General features: G+C 43.5%; 1 protein-coding gene across 1 annotated transcript in view; it reads right to left on the minus strand.

Annotated features, from left to right (window-relative positions):
- Window positions 1-23,414, minus strand: part of KAT2A (lysine acetyltransferase 2A) — a 182,969-nt gene that overhangs the window by 72,158 nt on the left and 87,397 nt on the right. The window contains exons 10-17 of the mRNA XM_069237676.1: window positions 22,715-22,923; window positions 22,272-22,398; window positions 21,896-22,006; window positions 21,230-21,373; window positions 20,564-20,678; window positions 20,052-20,088; window positions 18,657-18,720; window positions 17,688-17,772 (exon numbers count right to left, since the gene is read on the minus strand). Coding sequence (XP_069093777.1) covers window positions 17,688-17,772; window positions 18,657-18,720; window positions 20,052-20,088; window positions 20,564-20,678; window positions 21,230-21,373; window positions 21,896-22,006; window positions 22,272-22,398; window positions 22,715-22,923 — 892 coding nt within the window. The remainder of the gene's footprint in view (window positions 1-17,687; window positions 17,773-18,656; window positions 18,721-20,051; window positions 20,089-20,563; window positions 20,679-21,229; window positions 21,374-21,895; window positions 22,007-22,271; window positions 22,399-22,714; window positions 22,924-23,414) is intronic.

Here is a 23,414-nt window from a genome sequence, read left to right on the forward strand (position 1 = left end):
TATTCCAATTCTTTTTATAAAGATCATGAATGACCATCTCCGCAAATAAATCTATTTTATTTCCTGCTGGTAGTGCTGGGTAAAACTTGGAAGGTGGTCTTTTATCTGTCAGGCCCGCCCCAAAGAGGAGAACTTAACCATACCAGAGAAACAGGCGTTGCACAGACTTCAGATGGAAACAATGGTTGAAATCAAACCTGCGGACAAAGGTGGAAACATTGTAATACAAAATAAACAGGATTATGTGAAAGAAGCGATGCGGCAATTGTCGGATAAAACTTGCTACTGGGAACCCAGTAATAAAACTGAAGGAGGAGATAAATTCGTGTATCTTAAGGTGGGAAGATCAAGGCCTCATTGATCAAGTAGAGGCAAAATATTTGTTAGTGGAACATCCTGTAACTCCAACAATATACTTCCTCCCTAAAATTCATAAAAATTTGCAACATCCACCAGGTAGACCTATAATATCAGCCAAAGCATCTCTATTAGAACCTATGTCAGAATACATAGATTTCTTTCTAGCACCCTTGGCAAGAAATTTGAACTCCTATTAACGTGATACAGGAGACTTACTGTTACAATTGGAAGGGATACCTTGGCAGGACACCTATAAATTAGTAACAATGGATGTAGTTTCACTGTACACGAACATTGAACATCAAATAGGAATCCAGGCATGCAAATTCTTTCTCAACCAAAGCAATATACGTTTTTATCAACACAATGAGATGCTTCTGGAAATGATTAACATTTGTCTAACAAATAATTATTTTTTGTTTAACCAACAACTGTATCTGCAAATTAAGGGCACGGCAATGGGTTTTTCTTTTTCTCCCAATTTTGCGAATCGGACGATGGGATGGTTTGAACAACTAATAGCTTGGGCAGAAGAAAACGAGATTTACCAACAAAAAGTAGTGACTTGGTTGAGGTTTATTGATGACCTTTTTCTTATCTGGGATGGTACTGAGTCAGAATTTGATGAATACTTTAAGATCTTGAACTCTAATGTAGCCAAACTTAATTTCACCTACGACATCAGTGCAACACGTGTGACATTTCTAGATACAGAAATTTATGTTAAAGAGGGGACAATTCAGACTTCATTGCACAGGAAAATAACAGCTACGAACTCCATATTACATGCTAACAGTTTTCACCCACCACGAACAAAGTGGAACATTCCCTATGGTGAATTTCTACGAATAAAGAAAATCTGCTCAGAGCCGGAAGAGTGTGAGAAGCACTTGAAATTAGCGGAGGAGAGATTCCTGACAAGACAATATCCGAAAAAGTGTTTAGCTCTGGCACAGAAACGTGTGAAACAATCATCAAGAGAACAACTAATTCATGGAGGAAACCAAGCCATTAAACATGCCAAACAACAACAGCTGAGGTTCATAACAACATACTCACAGAGTGCTACACAAGTTCGTAAAATCTTGGAAAACCATTGGGCAATTTTACAAATGGACCCAATAGTGGGGGAAATCATGGGACAATTCCCATTAATGACTTTCAGAAGATCAGCAAACTTAAGGGATAAATTAACGCACACACATTTCCAAACTACAAAAGCAAACTGGTTACAGAAAACTGGCTTTTGGAAGTGCAGCAGCTGTAAGGCATGTAAAATTGGGGTGAATAAGAAAGAGTACTCAACAAATACTGGCATGGAGAGAGTGATACGTAAGCACTTGAACTGTAAAAGTCGATTCACAGTATATGTGATTGAATGTCCTTGTGGGTTGAAATATGTTGGCAGTACCATATGTGAGACTAAAAAGCGAATTTTAGAACATATTCGAGCAACTATCAATATAGATAGGAGCTATGCAACAGCGAGACATATGGAACAGAAACATGATAGCAAGTGGGAACTCATGACATTCTATGTAATTGATCAGGTACTAAAATCAGAACGCGGTGGTGACAGAGAAAAGAAATTGCGTCAACTAGAATCCAGACATATACTTGATATCCGATCTCTCACCCCGCTAGGTTTAAACCAGGATGAGGAGTTATTTGTACACCTATAAGAGTTGTCATAGCTCATAAGATGTTGCCATTCATTTATTTTATGTCATTTCCACCAATTGATAAGATGCTTTCTTTCCCGTTGTCATTTGTCAGATAGACATACAATTTTGGTGCTATCAATATAAATTGACTGAAGGAATAATACCCAAACATTAATTTTCTTCCATCAGAGGTGCAGGATTTAGCGAGGGCCTTGTTTAAAAGAAACTTTGGGGATTGTGCTATTGTAGGTAACATGCAATACATGAATATGAATCCAATGTGAATATAAATTAAAAACTAATGAGGGCCCCTATATTTTGTTAACACACCTCAGAAATTGTTTTGAAGTCTCCATTAGTCGCTGAAACAAGATTTTATGACATATATTTAAAAATAATTTGATTTAATGAAATGCTATAAACTACATATACCAGAATGCAATGTGGAACTCAGTGAAAAACACCTTGGATTGTAGTCAAAACACTGTTACAATTTGGTAAATATGTATATAGAAAAACGTTTAATTTTTCTTTGTTAAAGTATATATATTTAGTGATGTTATGGAGTAACTCTTGATAAGTGGTGTAACTTGAGTATTTTTTCTGTTACTTTGGAGTACTTTATTTTAAGCGCCGAAATTAGCACACAGGAAACACCTGTGAACAAGGTCTGGTGAGACCGAAACGCGTCAGGGGATTCCTGTTTGTTTGTTTATGATCTCACTAATGTATTAAAAGTTAAGGTATTTTTGGCACAACGACAGAGTGCGGTTTTCTCTTGCTAAAACAGAAAGAGAATCTTGTTTTTTGAATATATATATATATATAGATATATATATAAAAACACACACAACTATATTCAAGTATAAAGTAATTGAAAGGGCCCCAGGCGTCTAGGGAGGTCGGAGGGAGCATGTAAATCTACAGCACTACATGCCAAGAACTGATGCTTACTGGTTAAGTAACATTTTTCGTTCAATGGCATGCACGGCTGTAGATACACATGCTCTGCATTTACTGTAAAGCAGTCCCTCCATAAAAGCAGTGGCTAGCCTGTTGGAGTTGCAGTTGACTGGGAAAGTGTTCTTAGTACTGCTTGGCCTACAGTCGCTTCCTGGCAAGCAAGTACACCTACACAATAGTGTTTTTGTAAATGTATGTGGTGTAGACCATGTAGCTGCCTTACAATAGTCAGCTATCGGAATATTTCCAAAGAAAGCCATAGCAGCTTCCCTTCTTTCTGGTAGTGTGTGCTCTCGGAGTAACAGGAAGTTGTCTTTTTGCTTAGTGTAACAAGTTTGAATACATTTTACTATCCACATAGCTATGCTGTTCTTGGATACTGGATTGACTTTGTAAGGTAGTGAAAAGGCTATAAAGAGATGTTTAGTCTTCCTAAACTCTTTAGTTCTGTCAATGTAGAACATTAATGCATGTTTAATATCTAAAGTGTGAAAGGCTCTTTCAGCAACTGAGTCAGGTAGCAGGAAGACGACTGGTAACTCAATGGATTAATATAGATCCACCTTGTCCCTATGAATTTGGAAGAATGGTTCATCCAAGGTTAGTGCCTGGAGCTCACCAAGACGTCTGAGAGATGTGATGCAACTAAAACAAGCATTCCTGGGAGATACTCTGCCACTAGGTGAATGAGAAGGTGGAGAGCCCATTTCCATATTGTCTGAGAGAGTTGTGACAATTGGAGTGACAGTGCCCAAACCCCCCCCGTTTCTGAAGGTAGTACACCGCTGTCATATTGTCTGTGCAGACTAGGACAACTTTGTGAGAGCGGTGACGAAGAAATGCTTTCAGGGCTAGGGACTGATGAGGAGGATCACAATGGCGCTATACTGAGAGGTCTCAGAAAGAATACTCCTGTTTGTTGGTATTGTAGCAGAACTGTCTTGATGGCTCATTTGAGAATAATGGATTGTACCTCTTGTTTGAGAAGAAGGTGCTCTTGAGAAAGTCTGTGAAAGCAGGGGGGGGGGGAATGTTTGAAAGAGTGGTAATGAGCTCCAGACAGTAACCAAGTTGGGTAATGGATAGGATCCACTGGTCGAAGGTGATGTTAACCATTTTTGTAGGTAAATTTTGAATGTGTCCCTCGGCAGGTGTGGATTATTGGTGGTGGAGGAACACGTAGATAGTCACAGTTTAGTTGTTGATGTAGAGGTGCAGGTGGTGGTGCTCTTTCCTCTACCTCATATGTTGTTACCTCTATAAGTACCTCTATAGAAGCCTTGTGACTATGAACTCAGAAGCTGTCTGACCTGACATGTGGAGGTCTCCGAGGTCATTGGTTTGTAACCACCTCTGAATGTGGGGCGACAAAGAGTACCCCTTTGGGAGGGGGACTGTAAAGCACCCATGGCTTTTGTAGTATCAGTGTCTTTTTTAGGCTTCTCAAGGGTGGAGTCCAACTTGAGGGCCGAAAAGATGCTCCTATTCGAAGGGCATGTTTAGTATCACTTGTTGTACCACAGGTTTAAAACCTGAGCATCTAAGCCAGGGATGTCTCCTTACTAGGACGCTAGTATTGATGCCACTTGCAGCAGTGTCCACGGCATCAAAGGCACATCTGATGGAGTTATTACAGATTGTCTGCTGTTGAATGACAATCTGTTGTCCCCTTTTGCAGTGCTCATGTGGGAGATATTGGAGGAGCTCCTCCATCTCATCCCAGTGAGCCCGATCATATCTTGCAAGTAAGGCTTGTGAGTTGGCGATGTGCCAGTGATACCTTTACCTGTGCCGTCAATCTTTTTGCTCTCCTTATCTGGGGGAGGAGAGTCCCCTGGGGCCTGACTATTGGTCAGTTTATGAGTGGTAGCAGTCACAACAGAATCTGGTGGAACCTGAGATCTTCTATATGATGGATCAGAGGGAGCAGCAGCTTTGTATTTTTTTTGTCAACACTAGGGGTGATAACCCTAGAGCGGACTGGTTCCTGAAAAATGTTATCTGCATGACAAAGTATGCCAGGTAGCATGGGGAAGAACTGGACATTCCTGTGTGTGGACGTTAGGGTAGCAAAAGGAAAGTCCAGTTCAGTGGGGTTCATGTGAAGCTCAACACTGTGGAAGGCAGCTGCTGGAGCAATCACCTGTTGGAAGGATTTAGCATCCTCTGGCAGTGAGGGTTGTGCGGGGTATAAGTATGGATCTGTGGAGATCATGGGATCAGGGTCACGTGTCCCCCTTGGATCTGGGTCCTGGTGTGTCCCACCCAAATCTCCCCCCATTGAATAACGGGGAACCCTGTGGTGCAAAATCTCCTGCAGTAGGAGAGACAGGTGAATGAGGAGGGGAAGAAGGTGGAGGAGACGTAGGTGGTGGTGAAGTACGAGGAAAATGCTTGTGAATAGTGGTAGCCTTGTCCTTGGTCTTCTTTAGAGGTGATGTGTCCAGAGCCTCCTGAAAAGATAGTTTCTGCTTGAAGGTAACGAGGAGCAATGATGCTTTCTGTATATTCCTGGATGTGGAGGCGGCGCAGACAAGCATCCACTGTCTACAAAATGGGTTCAACAGGAGATGGTGTGGCTGAAGATTGACTAGAGTCTTTCGGCTCCGAAGAGTTTGAAAGGCTGGTTTTCGAGACCAAGCATTTCAGGCGGTGCACTTTCGTTGACTGTGCTGAAGTGGTTGGTGCAGAGGTTTGAATGGAAATTGCCACAATGTTTCAGACCGAAGACATTGAGGTCGATGCTGAAGATGATGTCTTGGCCTTGGCAATTTTTGGGGCTGAGCCAGAAGGCAGGGCATCCAAATCTGTTTTTTGGAGCTGGCCATGGCCTGGTGGCAGTGGCGTTCTGGGACCTCAGTAAGGGGCCTTTTGGAAGCCTTATAGAGGGCAGGAGAGGCTCATGCATATATGCCCTCACATGTGCCTGAATGCACCCTGCCTTAGGGATGACTTACACCTGGTACATGCAGTGTTAGGGGACCTGGCATACACGGGTGTGTGACAGGTCGTGTTTTCAATTAAGCATGCTCCAACACATGCAGTCTGCAATGTCAGCTCTGTGTGGGTTGGATGAGGAGTCTGTGACGGTGGCACAATTGGTGCTGCAGCCCTCAGACTTTTCTTAGTACTCCTGGCCCTAGTTACCAGGTGTACTATTAACAAGGGGCTTACAGTGGTACTAAAGAGGTTGCCAATTGGGCAAAAAACTGAGCAGTTTTGGACAAAGATCTGGCACTGAAGACCTTGTTAGCAGGGACCGAGTGCACTAACCTTCACAATCACACCAGAAACCAGGCAAAAAGTGTGTGTGTTGGGGGTGTGAGACCATATCAAAAGAGGCACTCCCCTACATGACCCCCTTCCAAACGAAAGAGGATGAAACTAACCCTTCCCATGAAAGTCTTCATCTTCAAAGTGGAAGAATCTGGAAAGGCCATCTGCATTGGGTTTGTCAGTCCCAGGTCTGTGTTCCATTGTAAAGTTAATTCCCTGTAGGAAGATGGACCACCATCAGTTGGGGGTTTTCACCTTTCATTTGCATCAGCTATCTGAGAGGCCTGTGGTCAGTTTGAAGTAGGAAGGGGGAACCAAACAAGTATGGTCTGAGCATCTTCAGAGACCAAACCACAGCAAAGCCTTCCCTCTCAATGGCACTCTAACGCTGCTTCCATCCCATATATATAGGCATCTGTCTGCACAATGAGCTGCTTAGTGTACTCTGGAGCTTTTAGAACAGGTGCTGAGCACATTGCTTTTTCCAGGGTGTCAAAGGCCTTTTGACAGCGGATCGTCCAGTTTACTTTTTTTGGCATTTTCTTAGTGGTTAGTTCTGCGAGAGGGGCCACAATGGTGCCATATCCTTTAAAAAAAAACATATAGTACCCAGTCAAGCCAAGGTATGCCCTGACTGGAGTCTGGGTTGGTGGAGCTACCCAGTCCAGAATTTTCTGGATCTTGGCTTGCAGTGGTTGAACGTATCCTCCACCTACAAGGTGGCCCCAAGTATACAACCCGGCCTGCCCTATCTGGCAGTTGATTGCCTTGATAGTGAGGCCTGCTTTTCGCAGACCCTCAAGGACCTTACCAAGGTGGATCAGGTGATCCTGCCAGGTTGAGCCAAAGACCGCAATATCATCAAGATATACTGCACTAAACACTTCTAACCCAGCAAGGACTTTGTTCACCAACCGTTGGAAGGTGGCAGGGGCATTCTTCAGACCAAAGGGCGTTAACAGTGAACTGACAATGCACATCAGGAGTAGACAATGCTTACTTTTCTTTTGCTCCAGGGGTCTGACCTATCTTCAAGTACCCTGGTGTGAGATACAAAGTACTGAGATATTTGGCTGCCCCTAGCCTGTCTCTAAGTTCATCAGCCCTAGGAATTTGGTGGGCATCTGTTTTAGTCACAACCTTAGGACCCCTATAGTCCGCACGAAACCTAATTTATTTTTTATTTCCACCCTGGGAATGAGGTTTGGGGACTAGAACAACTGGGCTGCTCAGGGGCTCTCGGGGTGATCAATGACTCCCAATTCCAGCATCTTGCTGACCTAAGCGTTGATGCTCTCTTTGGCACGATTAGACTGTCTATATATTTTGTTTTTAACAGGCAAGCTGTCTCCAGTGTCCACATCATGGGTACAGCATGTAGTTTGACCATGAGTCAAAGAGAAGAGCTCAGCATACTGATGCAAGACTTGCTTGCATTTAGTCTGCTGTTCGTCAGTGAGGGTGTCTGAAAAAAAACACTCCTTCAACTGAGCCATCTTTTGGGTTGCTGGAGAGGAGATCAGGGAGAGGTTCACTCTCAGATTCCTGTCTCTCATCAGTGACCATCAGCATTGTCATTTCAGATCTATCATGAAAGGGTTTCAGGTGGTTTACATGGATCACCCTTTTAGGGTTCCTGCAAGAGCCAAAGTCCACCAAGTAGGTAACTTCCCCTTTCCTTTCTACGATGGGGGAGGACCCACTCCATTTGTCCTAGGAGCAAAAGGCTCCAAGACCCCCACCTTCTGCCCTGGTTAGAACTCCACCAGTGCAGCCTTTTGGTCATACCAGAGCTTCTGGACCTCTTGGCTGGCCTCAAAGTTTTTGGATGCCTTTACTATGTATTCAGCCATTCTACAGTGAAGGCCAAGTACATAGTCCACTGTGTCTTGCTTTGGTTCCCTGCAAGGTCTCTCCCATCCCTCCTTTACAAGAAAAAGTGCTCCCCTCACAGGATGCCCAAACAAAAGTTCAAAGGGGGAAACCCTACTCCCTTCTCTGGCACTTCCCTGTAAGCTAAGAGCAGGCATGGGAGTAGGACATCCTATTGCCTTCTGAGTTTTTCAGGGAGTCCACCAACCATTCCTTTCAATGTCTTGTTAAATCTCTCAACAAGACCATTGCAATGGGGATGATATGGGGTGGTGAACGTATAGGTCACACCACATTCAAAAATTTTAACTTTGTGCGGGTGTGCTTTAATGGGAGATAAAGGTGCTTTGGGTAATGAGGTGATAATCTGATAAATATAGCTATCTTAAATGGTGCAGCCCTGATGGGCCCCACCCGTGAGCCCTTGAATGTGTGCTGAAAGAACCACTTCTGAATTTTAGTCACAGGAGGCACTCATGAAACTCTTCAACACAATTTAAAAACAAATATTTTTGAAAGAAAAGTAATCTAGAGTCAACATTCAATAATTCAAAACAAATTTCCATACATTTCTGGAAAAAAGTAAACTTATCAGTATACATTTCAGTGTCCTATAGTTCAAAATCAATAACCAAGTCCATTTCCAATGTGGATTAAAGAAGATTGTCCTGGGTTGCTCTGGGTTGCTCCAGTCTTATTTTCACAAGTCAAAATCCAAATTTGTCCAATAAATGTTCAATGATGTTCTCCATACATATCATATGATTATGTCATTAATACAACTTTAGGCCTGACATCCAACCTTGCAGCCAACACGTGTTTTGTCTGGGAGTTTCCCAATGACTTCATCAGGGCTGCAATAATATAAATGCCTGTTAATAAAATCTGCGTCCATTGACTCTGATTGGACAAAAGTATATGTAGTGCACTCAGATATGCTAAGTATTATGTCTAAGTGGATCTTGGTATTAGTGATATTTCATGTACTTTTTTCCAGAAATATATGGAAATTTGTTTTGAATTATTGAATGTCGACTCTAGATTACTTTTCTTTCAAAAATATATTTTTTTAAATTGTGTTGAAGAATTTCATGAGTGCCTCCTGTGACTAAAAGTCACACCACATTCAGCCCAGACATGACGCCAGGCATGAAATTTGTACCTCTGTCTGACGCCACTTCTTTTGCAAAAGCCCACTCTGGTGAATACATCAATGAGGGCCCTAGCTACTGCAGGGGCAGTAGTAGTCCTCAGGGGAATTGCTTCAGGGTACCTGGTTGCATGATCCACTACAACAAGTATAAATCGGTTCCCTGATGCTGTTGGAGGGCCAAGGGGACATATTGCCAATTCTTACTGTTTTTTTTTTTTTTTTTTAAACATCAGTGACGCTCCGAGGAAAGCCCAAACGGGTTAGGGCACCTGGACCGACGGAGCGAGACCAGCGTAAGAATTTGAGAAAACGCCATTAAAAACAATACTGTTCATAGAGTAAAGATGGGAAAGGAAGGTTTTGAAAGTGGAGCGAAGGGAAGAAGACCTAAAGAGACATGCCCAAACGAGACGATGGAGAAAAAACAATCTAACAAAGGAGTTGATGACCATGTGGGGTATCACTGAGAAGGACGTGCCACTCAATTCTGTGAATTGAAAATGATTCTTCAAAGAAAAACAACTTGGAACACTCCGAACCCAATACTAGATGGCAGGAGTATGCAGAGCATCTGTATTTACAGCCACACATGCCATTGAACACATTACCTTGCAGCACAGTTCTAATGGTTCAATCAGTGGATCCATGTCCAGGTAACTAGGACTTGGAGAGGAACAACGCAACCCGTAACTACGAGACTCTGCTGTGGGTCCTGTTGAAGCCCCGGCTCCAACTTTCTGATACCAAGGAGCTGCAGATTGTCAGACACTGCTGGCAACGTTGCCTCCAGAAGACCTGAATCCGCCTTCCGTACTCCCCTGACATTCCACTACTGAGTTGGGAAATATTTGCTAGAAGAGGGGGCATTGAGAGGACTTGGAGAACGGAGGACCTACATGGCTTACCAGAAGTGCACCTATTTGTGGGAATGTTAAAATGTGTTTTAAAAAAAAAAAAAAAAAAAAAACAATGTCATCCCCAGTGGTATCAATAATGTAATTTGAGATGTCATCAGTGATGTCATAAATGATGTCCTAGAACATGTCATAAGTGATTTAATATATGAGGTCATAAGCAGTGCATAGCGGATAGCAAGTTACAGCTAGCACTGCTAATTATAACTAGTGATTTTTTTTGATTTTTTTTTAGTTCAAAACGTTGATGCTGTCAATGACATTCACCTAACTACAACATTACTTAACCTTTGGCTTTTTCAGTGAATTCCTAAAAGTTGTTTTTTTTTTTTAACCAAAACAGATGTTATCACACCTAAATATAACATCTGAAGGCTCTGAGGGAGTGGTCCTTAAAGCTATTTGCGTTCCGGCACTCGACTCCGCGTTGCTCGTGGGTGAAAGGAAGGACCTGAGACCATTCGTAGAGCCCATACCCTTTGTTGTCCCACGCCAAGTCCTCAGAACGTTCGGGTAAGCACAAGAAGAAGTCGAAGAAGAGCAAGCATTCCTCAACTTCACCTAATCGGTCGGATGACATGACGCAGGAAAAGGAACATCATCGCTCTAGGCCTCGGTCTTCGGAGCCTAATTCTGGGTCGGCTCTACGCCTTCTCGAGTTTCTGGGAGCCAGAGTCACCGCTGCCCAATTGCAGGAATTTTACGAGGCCATGCACCTCATTTTTGGGCAATTCGACCCTGTCAGAGCACCTCTGGGCCCCTCTGGGCCGGCAGGAGCCCTCCTCTTGGGTTCCGCACCAGTGACTTCGGCTCCACATGGACACCCAGGGATCTTTTTCCGGGTCCGAATCGGCGTTGGTCATGCCACCGCAACCTTCTCCGACAACGGTTCAGACGTCGACGCTCCAGACGTCGCCAGGGTCCGAGCTGATCCCATTCTCATTGCCAACACGGAACCGGACCGGAATTGCTAGACGCAGATTCAGACTTCAACAGGGACTTTACTCCCTCGGTCGGATCCTGACCCTTATTCTAATAAGTACGGGTACAGTGAGATTATGGAGGATGGGGGGGGGGGGGGGGGGTCGCCAGACCTTTTAGGATACCAGCTTGATGACCCCATGAACTGGGCGCAGGACCTGTGTGAAAACAGAGGTAGGGACACTTCCATCTGGCGTGCTTTCTCCCTTCTACTGCGGCTACAGAGGAGGTAAAGTCTTACCCAATCATGATGAGGAGAGTGACCGAGGTTCTGGGCCTTGAGTTGCCATCAGTGGCCGCCAGGACTAAGCTCTTGACTGAGGTGCTCCAGCCTGGGTCTCCCTTTTCAGAACCTATTTTGCTCTTTAATGAAGCCCTCAATTAGGTCCTGCTGGGAACTTTGTCCAAACCCAGCACAGGGGCTCCTGCTAATAGGACAATCGCCCACTGCCATAGGCAAGCGCCTAATGTCCCAGTGTTCCTGATGCAACATCCCACCCCTGAGAGCTTGGTTATCCAGGCCTCTACATCCTCAGGCACATTTCCCTTCCGCACCCCCCTGATAGGGAATCCAAAAGACTGGATCAGCTTTGGAAGCAAATGTTTTCTTCCTCCAATCTGGCCGTGGACAGAGCATGCCTTTTGGGCTGTTATACACATACCTTATCAGACATGGTTGCACTGGTGCTGCCACAGGTCCCGGAGGAGGCCTGGACCATTCTCTCTCAAGCTGTTTCTAACGGAAAAGATGCAGCAAAGTTCATGATACGATGTGGACTGAATACAACCGACTCACTAGGTAGATTGGCTGTATCGACTGAGGCCTTGAGGCACCACACTTAGTTGTAGATGTCTGTTTTTTTGGGGGATGTCTAGTCTGCGCTTATGGAGATGCCTTCAATTGACACCCATCTCTTTGGAGATAAAGCAGACTTGGTGCTCGAGTGCTTTAAGGAGTCCCAGGCTACAGCCCAGTCCTTGGGCCTCGCAGCTGCTCCTCCTCCTCCTCCCCCTCAGTTTGCTTTTCGTCACTTTTGTGGCTACGGAAGGGGTGCCCAACCATGTTCTTTCCCCTCCAACCATTGTGCTGCACATGCTGCCCAGCCTCTGCGTGGCTGGGGATGTGGGATCAGATGTCCTTGCGGATCAGGAGGCCAGCTGTCTGCCTAGTCCACCACCCCTCCTGCTGCAGCCTCCAAAACTTCCTAGTCTGACGCTCATCAAGGACCAGATGGAGGCAGGAATCGCTATCACCTGCCCCACTGCCAATCCATCACCTCAGACAGGTGGGATCACAAGTAGCCCAAAGGGGCTACTCCCTCTCCTTCGAAACTACCCCTCCATCTATTCCACCATTTGATGATCGGATGACAGAGGATCACCTGGCACTACTCCAAAAATAAATTACTTCTCTCTTGGCCAAGGAAGCTATAGAGGTAGGTTGTAGTTGTTATTCCCGCTACTTTCTGGTGCCCAAAAAGGACAAGGGTTTCCGTCCTATCATAGACCTCCAGTCCCTCAATCTCTTCCTCAAGAAGGAGAAGTTTAAAATACTCACTTCAACTCAAGTCACATCTGCCATGTGCCCAGGAGACAGGATGGTAGTATTGGACTTGCAGAACGCATATTTATATATTCCCTTCCTGCCTGCCCACAGACCTTACTTGCATTTCAAAGCAGGCCATGAGCATTTTCAGTTTACTCTGCTCCCCATTGGCACTACCAGCGCCCTTCGGGTGTTGACCACAGTGATGGCGGTGGTGGCAGATCATCTGCACAGGTTAGAGGTTTCAGTTTTCCCCTACCTCGACGACTGGCTGTTGAAGGTGGGCTCGCCCCTGGCTGCCGTCTCCCACCTCCAGACTACAGCGGACCTTCTACAGTCTTTGGGGTTTGCTGTAAATGTGCCAAAGTCACACCTGACTCCCTCTCAGACGCTACCTTTTATCAGAGCTGTTTTGGATACAGTGCAATTTTGGGCCTCTCCTCCTGAGCGTCGAGTCCAGGATATTCAGGCTAAGATAACAATATTTCAGCCTGTGACCTGGATTTCAGTGAGAATGACACTGAGGCTGCTGGGCCTCATGGCCTACTGCATCCTGCTGGTGCCACATGGCACATGTGGGCTCTGCGATGGAACCTGAAGTTCCAGTGGGTGCAGTATTAGGGGAATCTCTCCGACATCATCCAGATTTCAGAGGGCACTGCATAAGATCTGCAGTGGTGGCTTTTGAACCACGATTGGGTCGGAGGCAGATCCCTCTCCCTTAACTGACAGTAGTGACGTAACAGATGCGTCACTCCTGGGATGGGGTGGTCACATGGGAGAGGCAGAGATCAGAGGCATCTCGTCTCCGGCAGAGTCTGGGCTCCATATCAATCTTCTGGATCTCAGGGTGATCAGGCTAGCATTAAAAGTATCCCTTCCCTCTCTCAAAGGGAAAGTGATGGAGGTGTTCACCACCATGTGGTCCAGCAACAAGCAGGGCTGGGTGGGGTCGCAGACCCTTTTCAAGAGGTTCTACTCCTCTGTACATGGCTGGATCATCAAAGCATATCCCTGGTGGTTCAACATCTGATGGGCTCTCTGAATGCCAGAGAAGACAAACTCAGCCTGGTCAATCACGAATGGTGTCTCCATCCGGAGATGGCGCAAGGTCTCTTTCAGCATTGGGGAGAGGCTTGGTTAGATCAGTTTGCCCCGGCAAAGAACACGCAATGTCAGCCGTTTTGCGCGCTGGAGTCTTCAAGGAGGCACTCGATCTGCAACGCTTTTCGTCTCGAGTGAAACTCAGGCCTCCTTTCTGCCAATACCACTTCTGCCCAGAGTTCTCAAGAAGATCAAGAAAGACCAGGCCCAAGTAATACTTCTGGCTACGGACTGGGTAATAGTCTGCTATCCTGAGCTCTTGAGCATTTCCATCGATCCTCCAATCAGACTGCCCCTTCAAGAGGATCTTCTGTAGCAGCAGCAGGGGATGGTTCCCCACCTGAAACCTTTCCAGTCTCCGCCTTCTTGCGTTGAGATTGAGCAGCAGCAGTTGACAGCTTTTGACCTCCCTCCCCAAGTCGAGCGTTACCTTGGCAACCAGGCGTCCCTGGAGGGTGGCAGTCCCTGGGGCCATTAACAGCTCCAAGTAAGGGGGAGAGGGGAGCGTGGCCCCTTTCCTTTAAAATTGCATGGTCTGGCCCCAGGGAGGTGGTGGTGGTGGTCCGAAAACGTCCCAGGAGGGAGGTCGCACAGCCCTCCTCCCCTTGAAAACATTGACCTGTCCCAGGGAGGTGGCAGTCCCCAAGGCTGAAAAAAAGCCCAGGAAGGGCATCACACGGCCTCCCTTGCCAATGCAGAAAACGGCCTGCGCTAGGGAGGTGGCGGTCCCTGGGGCTGTAAACAGCCTTGGGAGGGGCAGCTGCATGCCGGCCCTCCTCACCCTCCCCCACCTAATGAACATTGGCTAGTCCTGGGGACGTGGCGGTCCCCGCGTGCTAAATCAGCCACTGGGGAAAAAGGGGGGGGGGGGGGGCACTGCATGTGCCAACTTTCCATTATAATTATTTGAATATGCCCCTAGGACCTGGCCCACCCAGGGGCTGAAGTTTAAACAAGCATGGGAGATAATGCCTTTTTTTGCTTTTAATTTTTGACAAGATTTGTGATTCTCTGTGATTTTATTTTTAAATTATTTTTGGCCCTGGCAAGATTCCTAGAGGACCCCCACTACCAGGACTAGGGAGTCAGGCTATTTGTACCCTGCCCCATTCTCTTTTTATTTTACTGTTTTTTTGGGACTCAGCTGAGTCCCAAGTTGGCTGCCAATACTTTCTGATGGAAGTGTTGCAGGCAATCAGATCTCAGCATGATATAGGTCGGATCCACTTTCCAAGATATACAAATGTCTTTCTGTTTTATTTAATACACAAAAACTACTGAACAGATTTACACAAACACACAAAAAGATCTGCAGGGCCAAGATCTAGCTTTCTGCCAAATTTGGTGTAATTCTGTTCAGTGGATAAGATGTAGTTGTGTCAAAAATCACTATGGGAATTTGCATGGGGAAAAACACGTTTTGGGAACCCCCTCCCTTTTTTTCTTGCCCACTGTTTGATGGATCACCCCAAAACTTTGAAGACCGCAGCTGAAGTAATTAGCATAACATTTTGTGAAGATTCATTCAATGACGTCAAAGTTATTGGCGAAACAAAAAAACGCTTTATCTATGGGAATTAGGTCCTAACTATAACTACCTACTTGTGACTTAATATACACACATTTCTTACTCTAACAAAGGCCCTTTGTTCCCTCCAGTGAAAGTGCAAGGCAGGCTTGCAATAGTTCTGTGTGCTCAAGGGACAGGCAAATATTACATCATGATGGTCACTCCATGGAAATTTTGCATGACACCTAGGACAGAAGTGGAAAGGAGGGCTGGAAAGGGGAGGCTGTTTAACCTGAGGAAGAAGCGAGAAGGATGTCCCAGCACATATTAAGGCACACATCTCCGAGCAGCGTTCCTATACGTCTGAGCCCAATGGCAGAAAAAAACTAGTCCAAGATGTGTGGTGGTGAATGTGGAACACACCTACATACATACATACATACATATCAATAGTGGTGTAAAAAAATAAAGTACTCCTCACTACTTGTCAGTGAACTGAGCAGTCATACAATCACTAACTAATATAGTCACTGCAAGTTTGTAAATATTAAATAAAAAATAAAAAAAAATAACATATTCAACCTCCATTCTAAAGGCAAAAAGAGCAGGGGCACTTGTGCAGGGTTGAGCCAAAGTTCACTACCTGTGAGCAGAACCCCCACTGCATGTTGGAATACTGTGAACAGCATACCCTGGAGCAGATGACCTCATAAATGTCATTTATCAATACTATCAAACAAACTGTTTTGACAGCTAAATTGCTTGCTGCAGGTTTTGGACAAAAAGAACAGGCATGGTACCCAGAATGTACTACGTAGAAGCAAAGAACTAGTGCAGAGATCTCTGACAAAGGAATGCCAAGGTTCGGCTTTGCATGGGGGAGTTGTACTCAAGTTAATCACAAGTTTTAATAGTTTTAGGTTTTTTCTCCTAATCATAGTAACCTTTCAATTAAGTTATTTTTAAGGGGGTTATTCAGATCACATATAAGAGAATGTAACAGCACCAATGAGCTCACCAGTCAACAACACAGAAAAGGAGTAGCCCACGAAGCATGGTGGTTAGCAGGGCTGGACTACCCTATACGTCCAATCGAGCCGTGCCTGCAGGGCTGGTCTAGCAGGTCAGTGTAAGGGCTGGTTTCATGCCTGTTGTGGGCCTGATTTATGGTCAGGTGGGTCGCGTTTTACTGTTGATTTCCCAACATGAAAACATACATTGCCTGCTGCAAGCTAAAGTCCATGCACTCTTCCATACCCTGAAAAATACTTATACATTGTGTCTTTACAAGTTCAAAACTGCCCCAATTTGCAAACATGGGCCACTTTTTAGCTTTCCAATTCGCTAATGGGGGCTGAGACTATTTGTGTGCCTGGGACTTTATCCTGTGCCAGTTCGACCGTGTTGATCAGCAGCCTGGGAGCAGTGACCAGCGAAGGAAGCAGCAGCTGGTCAGATAGTCAGGTTTATCCAAGAGAAAAGTACGCCACGGGATAGTGACCAGTAAAAGTGCTTTCCAGTCTATTTCTGGGTTTTTGGGGGCGGGGGAGAAATCGGGAAGCCAGGCAAGCCATGCTACAGCAAAAATGTTAAGCCAGGGTTCTTTACAAAGTTAAAAAATAGTTTAAAATAAAACAGCTAGTGAAATTCCCAATACAAAATCCAAGTTAAAGAGGCGGCATAGTTACAACTCAAAATATAAAATTCTCAAAAATGTACCTGTTACAGAGAGCTAAGCATCTCAACAATCGTTTCCCCTCAACCCCTATACACTTCCCATTAACTTTATTTTCTTCAAGTTATTTTCACATTAGAGAGTCACAACTTCCCTTTTATGTATTTTTTTTTAATCCAGCATAATTGAAGTCAGTGATCAGCTTATCTTCCACCTTGTGTGTGCAATAAGGCCACATAAGATATTCTAGGTCTTAACATGTAGCACTGATGTTAGAATTTAACAATGAAATTATTGTGTCTTGATCAAGACTATAGTTAGGACATATATTGTCAACTGGTTATCTGTCACCCTTTCAACTAAAAATATTACACACTATCAGTGTGGCAGCCAACTAATGCACAAACTTTCAGGTATTTTCGATAGCTTTTTGCAGTACTCAGGAGAAAAGATTGTTTTACCAACTTATGATGCAGCTTCTTTATGAGGGACAATTACACTTCATACTGTGAGCATGATGATCCAAACAGGTGAACCAGTGGATGTGGTGGCTTTAAATAGGGTTAAAGAATTTGATTACCCCAAGGCACCAAGCTTTGAAAGCCACAGCAAGCTCTCCTTTTATGGTATAACATTTGCAATACAAACACAGAGGAGTGATCATCATACCAATAGGAAAGCGGATGACTTCATAGTAATCCGGTGCCTCAGACTTCTTTACTGGCTCCATAAAAGGCCATGAACTTGGGTGTGCCTGAAAAAAAAAAGGGTTGTTCAGATAGACTATGTACAGGTTGGCCAACAAGATATTACAAACTATAATGAATAACTATCTATTTTAGGAGGAAATTCCTCCAAACAAATTAGGTTTTATTAAGAGTATAGCAAATATCCTGACCATCCCGGTTTAGTGTGTTGGGTCTCTGTGCACTCCAACAAAACAGACAGGAAGCTGCCACTTTTTAGCACTAGTCCCACATCTGCCTAACTCTACCAAGAGTTAGCCAGCTTCTAAGCACTCCCAATTTTGGCAGAAAAAGAACTCTGTAATAGGGGAAGTAGACTATTAATCTGCTAGTATACATGTGATATAATCTGCACTAGAGCCCATCTCAACCATTCTTTGCTTTCAGCCATGCTAAATTGTTGAAACTTTAATGCCACTGTGTACAAAAATAGCCATTAATAATTAATCACACAGTTCAAGATGCAATCTTTCCGATGACTGCTGAAGCATACTGGGACAGGGTGATGCGAATGTGAAGTGCATTAAATCCCTCAAAGTATAATAAGCAATGGAGAACACAAATAGGAAAAGGCAGGACTGAAGTTATCTATAAATAACAGCGTTGTCACCATAAAAGGCTTGCACATGGCATGCTGCGCAGTGTAATGGATCTGAGGTAAATTATATTTCTGTGTAGTGTGTGTTCATCTGCTCTTTCATTTTAAATTAAAAAAGTTCTAAAGGAACCCTGTGCCTTTTTTTATGCTGATCATAATTCATTAAAAAAACTAAAAAAAACAATATGAATTGTAATGATCTCATGATGAAATAGTCCTTTGCCAGAGTGAGGGTGACCACTAAAATAGCTGCATAATGCAAAACAAGGAAACAAATGTTGGTGGCACAACTACCTTGATGTGTGTTAGAAGAGTTTTCAAAGTGAGGTACAGCTGGTCTGGATCCTTGAATTCCTTCCTATATAACGACGAAAACAGCTTGTAATAATTTATATTACTGTGCATCAAAAAAGGACAGAAAGCAATAAAAAAAGGACCACGCATGCCAGACATCACTTTTTTCTTTCTGTGGAGTATGGATCAAGCACAGATTGATTCTACTAGATTAGTGTGTTTCTTTCACTGCTGCACTTTTATATGCATTTCTTTTTATTACCAAACACCATACATGTACAAGTTTCAGGACACGTCCTCTACTCCCAGTTCTCATGTTGCTTTCTCCATTCCCCTTAATACTTATGTCTTTGGGTTTATTTTAAGTTTTGTTCCTCGTTTAAGTTACATACAACCATTACTGTTCTACTCTACACTATGCCACTCTACACTATGTCACTCCACTCAACACAATGTCAAACTATGCCACTCCTTTACATGCCACCCCACTTCACTCTATGCCACTGCAATGTACATCATTGCACTCCAGTCTATGAAACGGTACGCCACTCCACTCCTCTCTAAGCCACTCTACTATACACTACTCCATGCCACACCACTGGCAAAGCCAATAACTCTTGCATAAGCACAACCTATTGGCCTTGCAATGCTTGTTAACGTTTCCATCCTTGCGACCAAGCTGCTACCTTTGAAATCCCAACTCCTGAAGCACGTGCTGGCAGTCTACAGCTTTCCATGTCCATCCAAACACAGGGACTATCTCCCCAGTCACAGTCTCCAATAGCAATCCCCAACTAAACCAGCTAATTAGAGTCGACTAAATATTAGTGAAACCAAAAGCACACACTACCCCTCACTTCCAAAATAAAGAATTAAACAATAACGTCCAAAAAAATCCGTCCTAATGTGCACACTTGTAGCTAACCTTTGGTCAGGTTTTGAGGAACCATGGAGAAGACCCTTATCTCAAAGAAAGACACAGAAATGTTGCTGTCACCAAGAGTGAACAGCTAAGGCTCTCTTGAATGCTATGGAGACCAGTTTCCTTCCAATGCTGTTACAAACTGGAGAGAAAAGTGCACTCAGTATCAAGGAGTGCCACTACAGCACAGTGACTTTTGTGCAGCTAAAATAATAGTTACCAAAAGCAAACCACATTTTTGACTTGCACCAATTTGAGGATTTCCAGCCTTCTCTTGAAATGCACTCCTCCCCTCCAAACTACAGCACAATTCAATACCTATCTGAACTCTGCCTCAACCCATCTGTTTTCATTTTATTCTTTTGTCACCACCATTCAATTGTTTTGCTGTAGCCTAGGTCTTTATGCAGTGAACAATCTTTCTAGACAGAATTCAGAACAAACACAAAAGACAGGCAATGATCAACACTTACACTTTCTCTTTTCCCAACGGTTTCCAGCCTGTTTCACCTGCCAATAGAGAAAAAAGAAAACTTAAGTCTTCTCAAACAATAAAAATGTCCAGATCTGTTGGCAGACTACTGCAAAAGAGCTGCAAATGGAACGCAAGTTCCCAACTTGACGCATAAGGTTTCATGCAGCAATGTTTAAGTGGCCCCTATTTTCCTGTAGTAAAGATAAGTAGAGTTTGACCTTCAGCTCCCTTAAATTCAAACACTACATTGTTGGATATCACATGTAGTTAACTGATCTGCTGTCAATGGGCCATCACATCACAGCCTTCAGTGGACCCACCACCCGCTGGAGAAAAATCCTCACATACAGGTTGTCATATATTCATAATGAAAAATACTGAGTTAGAACTCTAGAGATGTAGCTTCTGCCAACATGGGTCCAGTTATAGGTCTGCTGGTAAACAGATCACTTTGGTAATCAATGCTCTTAATCAATGTTTTGAATGTTCATACAAAAATGTTATACTTACGGATTCCAGGAATACTCTCAACTGGAATCTGTCGGACACCCTCTTTAAAACACGTCAGTCCAGGGTATACCTTTCGGATCTGAGCCTGTTTTCGTTCAATCAATTTCTTTATAATCTACAAAGAGACAAAAAGTGATTCCTTTATGAAATCAAAAGAATTAAAATACCATAGGCGTTACTCCCTCCAAACTCACATTAATTGTATTAGAGTTTAAATATCAACTGTGCTGGACGAAGGTGGATAATGAGCACAACCTACAGTGTTGTGCATTTAACCCCACTAGCTCAGGGAAATGTTGCTTGTGCCTTAAACCACCCAGTATGGCAGCCCAGCAAGACAAAGGAATTCAACTGAGTGTAGTTTGGCAACAGAGATGAAGATTGTAAACCCCCCTTTTCCCACTCAAATAACTATGTCATCAGGAAATATAAAAATATAATATGTCAACGCACTACTCTGATTAATGTATCTACGCTTACCCACTCGCTGAACGATGCCAGTGCCTCATGACCAGGTGAACACTAGCCCACTAGGTCTGCCATCAGTTTAATCTCATAGCAAAAGAGGCATCCTTGACTTTTTGATTACTAGATATTATCCTGTCTTAACACAAAGTCAAGAAGTGCCTTTCGACATCTTGGTGATGACCCCCCAAAGTCTCATACCTCTTTCTGCTTTTTGATGATGTGAGAAAGCTCAGTGTATGGAATCCGTGGGTTCAGCTCGCACTCCATTAAGGTGGCTCCTTCATAGTCTTTAATGTATCCCAAGTACCGAACCTTAGGAACTTTGATATCTTTAGAAAAGCCCTGCAAATGAGAACATGGATGCATTATGGTCAAACAGTAATATCTACCAGAAGATTACCAATTACAAGGCAGACTGTCATCTCAAGCTAGTGCAACCAACAGGTTCCACGTTACTTTTTGCACCAAGACTACCGTTTAAGAATAATGTTACTGAAAATGAAAAAGACATACGGTGGTGAAGAAAAAGAGACAACAAAGGAAAACAATAACATAATTTAAATTAGCTGCAACCTTACAAGTTTCCCCTGCAGGTTCAACACATAAATAGGAAAACAAATTCTTAATTGCCAAGATTATAGGAACACAACACATTAGTCACATAGTCCTTCATTGGATAATTTCACCAAAAAAGCTACTGGTTAGCATGCTTTCCAAAAAGAACGGAGGCTTACATTTTCAATGACTTAAGTCAGAATAATGTCTCAATGCAATGCTGTAAAATCACACAAAGTTAAAACATCTCTCAAAGATGTTCAATGATCACATGATGAACAAAGTATTGAAAACAAAAAAGTAAATTACTTGTTTTTTGAAGTAGCCAATAGCATATTCATCTGCATAGGTAAGGAAGTACAGGATGTTGTGCTTGATGTGGTACTCCTTGAGGTGGTTCATGAGATGCGTGCCGTATCCCTGAAAGACAGCCCACAGAGAACAGTAGTAAGCATATAATGTATATTCAGCAGAAGATCCAAACAGACTTTACAATTATTTCTTTTCACTGAAACAGTCTAGACTCTAGGCAGTATAGAACTGTGATCAGGCATTTCAGAAGAGGACTATTGATTCATCTCTCGTCCCATATAATTTTCCATGTATTGTATACATTTGATGCTGAACACAGGAGCAAACCTGCATAAATAAACTATTGACATAATGCCATGAAAGCAACTTTTACCTTAACTTGTTCATTTGATGTCACAGCGCAAAACACAATTTCAGTGAATCCTTGTGATGGGAACATTCGGAAGCAGATCCCACCTATTACACGTCCATCCTTGATCAGAGCAAGAGTTTTGTGTTTGCTTAAGAGAGAAGACAGAGAAACCTTGTGATGCTTGGAGAAAGAAAACACATTTCTGATATGCAGGCAGTACTGCATTACTAGGAGGACTGAGAAAGTCATGCAGCCTCAGGGTGGTGAGGGAAAATGACAGCTCTTGGGAAATGCAAAAGGTTCAAATTTCTCTCAATTACAACACATCAGGAATAAAGTAAAAGGAAGGGAATAATCAGACAAGCCAGACATATGTAGTTCAATCTATTAAATAAGAGCATGAAAGTGCCACTTAAAGAAGCGATTAACAATCATATAAAGAGGACAATCTAAGAAGTACGTACGGATCGAAGACCAGCCGAGTGATGTACTCCTTAGGCATTCGGGGTAGCTGATGGGAGAACACGTTCTGCAGCCCCACCAGCCACATGAGGATCTTTTTGTTGGATTTCTGAGATAGGGAGTTTCCAATGACATGGAATTCAATAATGCCCCTACGCTCTTCAAGCCGAGCAGTCTCGTCTCTAGCAGCATTGGCAGACAGCAAACTGGTCTGAAGAGGAGAATGGGGAGTGTCAGTAGAAATGAGACAAAAATAATCTAATCTGGCATTTAAATCATGCACTACACCTTCTAAAAGATCTGTTAAAGCACCAGCCAAGCACTGACATTACTATGTGAGAGGGGTGGAACTTTTACAGTCCCAATGAACTAGCCTAAGTCATGGATATGATCTACTTGATAGGAAATTTTAATCCAACACTAAAATTATGTGGAAAGCAAGGACCAAATTATTCAGAAGGGGTTGACTAAATTATATGGCAAAAAAAAGTCACATGCGGCAGTGCAGCACATCTTGTGATGGTATTAATACTGCTGCCTTTCCACAACTAATTTGTACCCAACTTGGGGGAATCAACGCTCAGTGTGCAATCTGAGCATGCAACATTGGTGCAGACTCCTAAAATGGACCAAAGAAGTTTGAAAATGTGTAATTTATTTAAATAACGAAGGATTTCCCATCAAGAACGTTACTCCACACAA

Source organism: Pleurodeles waltl, chromosome 6 (assembly GCF_031143425.1).
Source record: "Pleurodeles waltl isolate 20211129_DDA chromosome 6, aPleWal1.hap1.20221129, whole genome shotgun sequence".
Lineage (NCBI taxonomy): Eukaryota > Metazoa > Chordata > Amphibia > Caudata > Salamandridae > Pleurodeles > Pleurodeles waltl.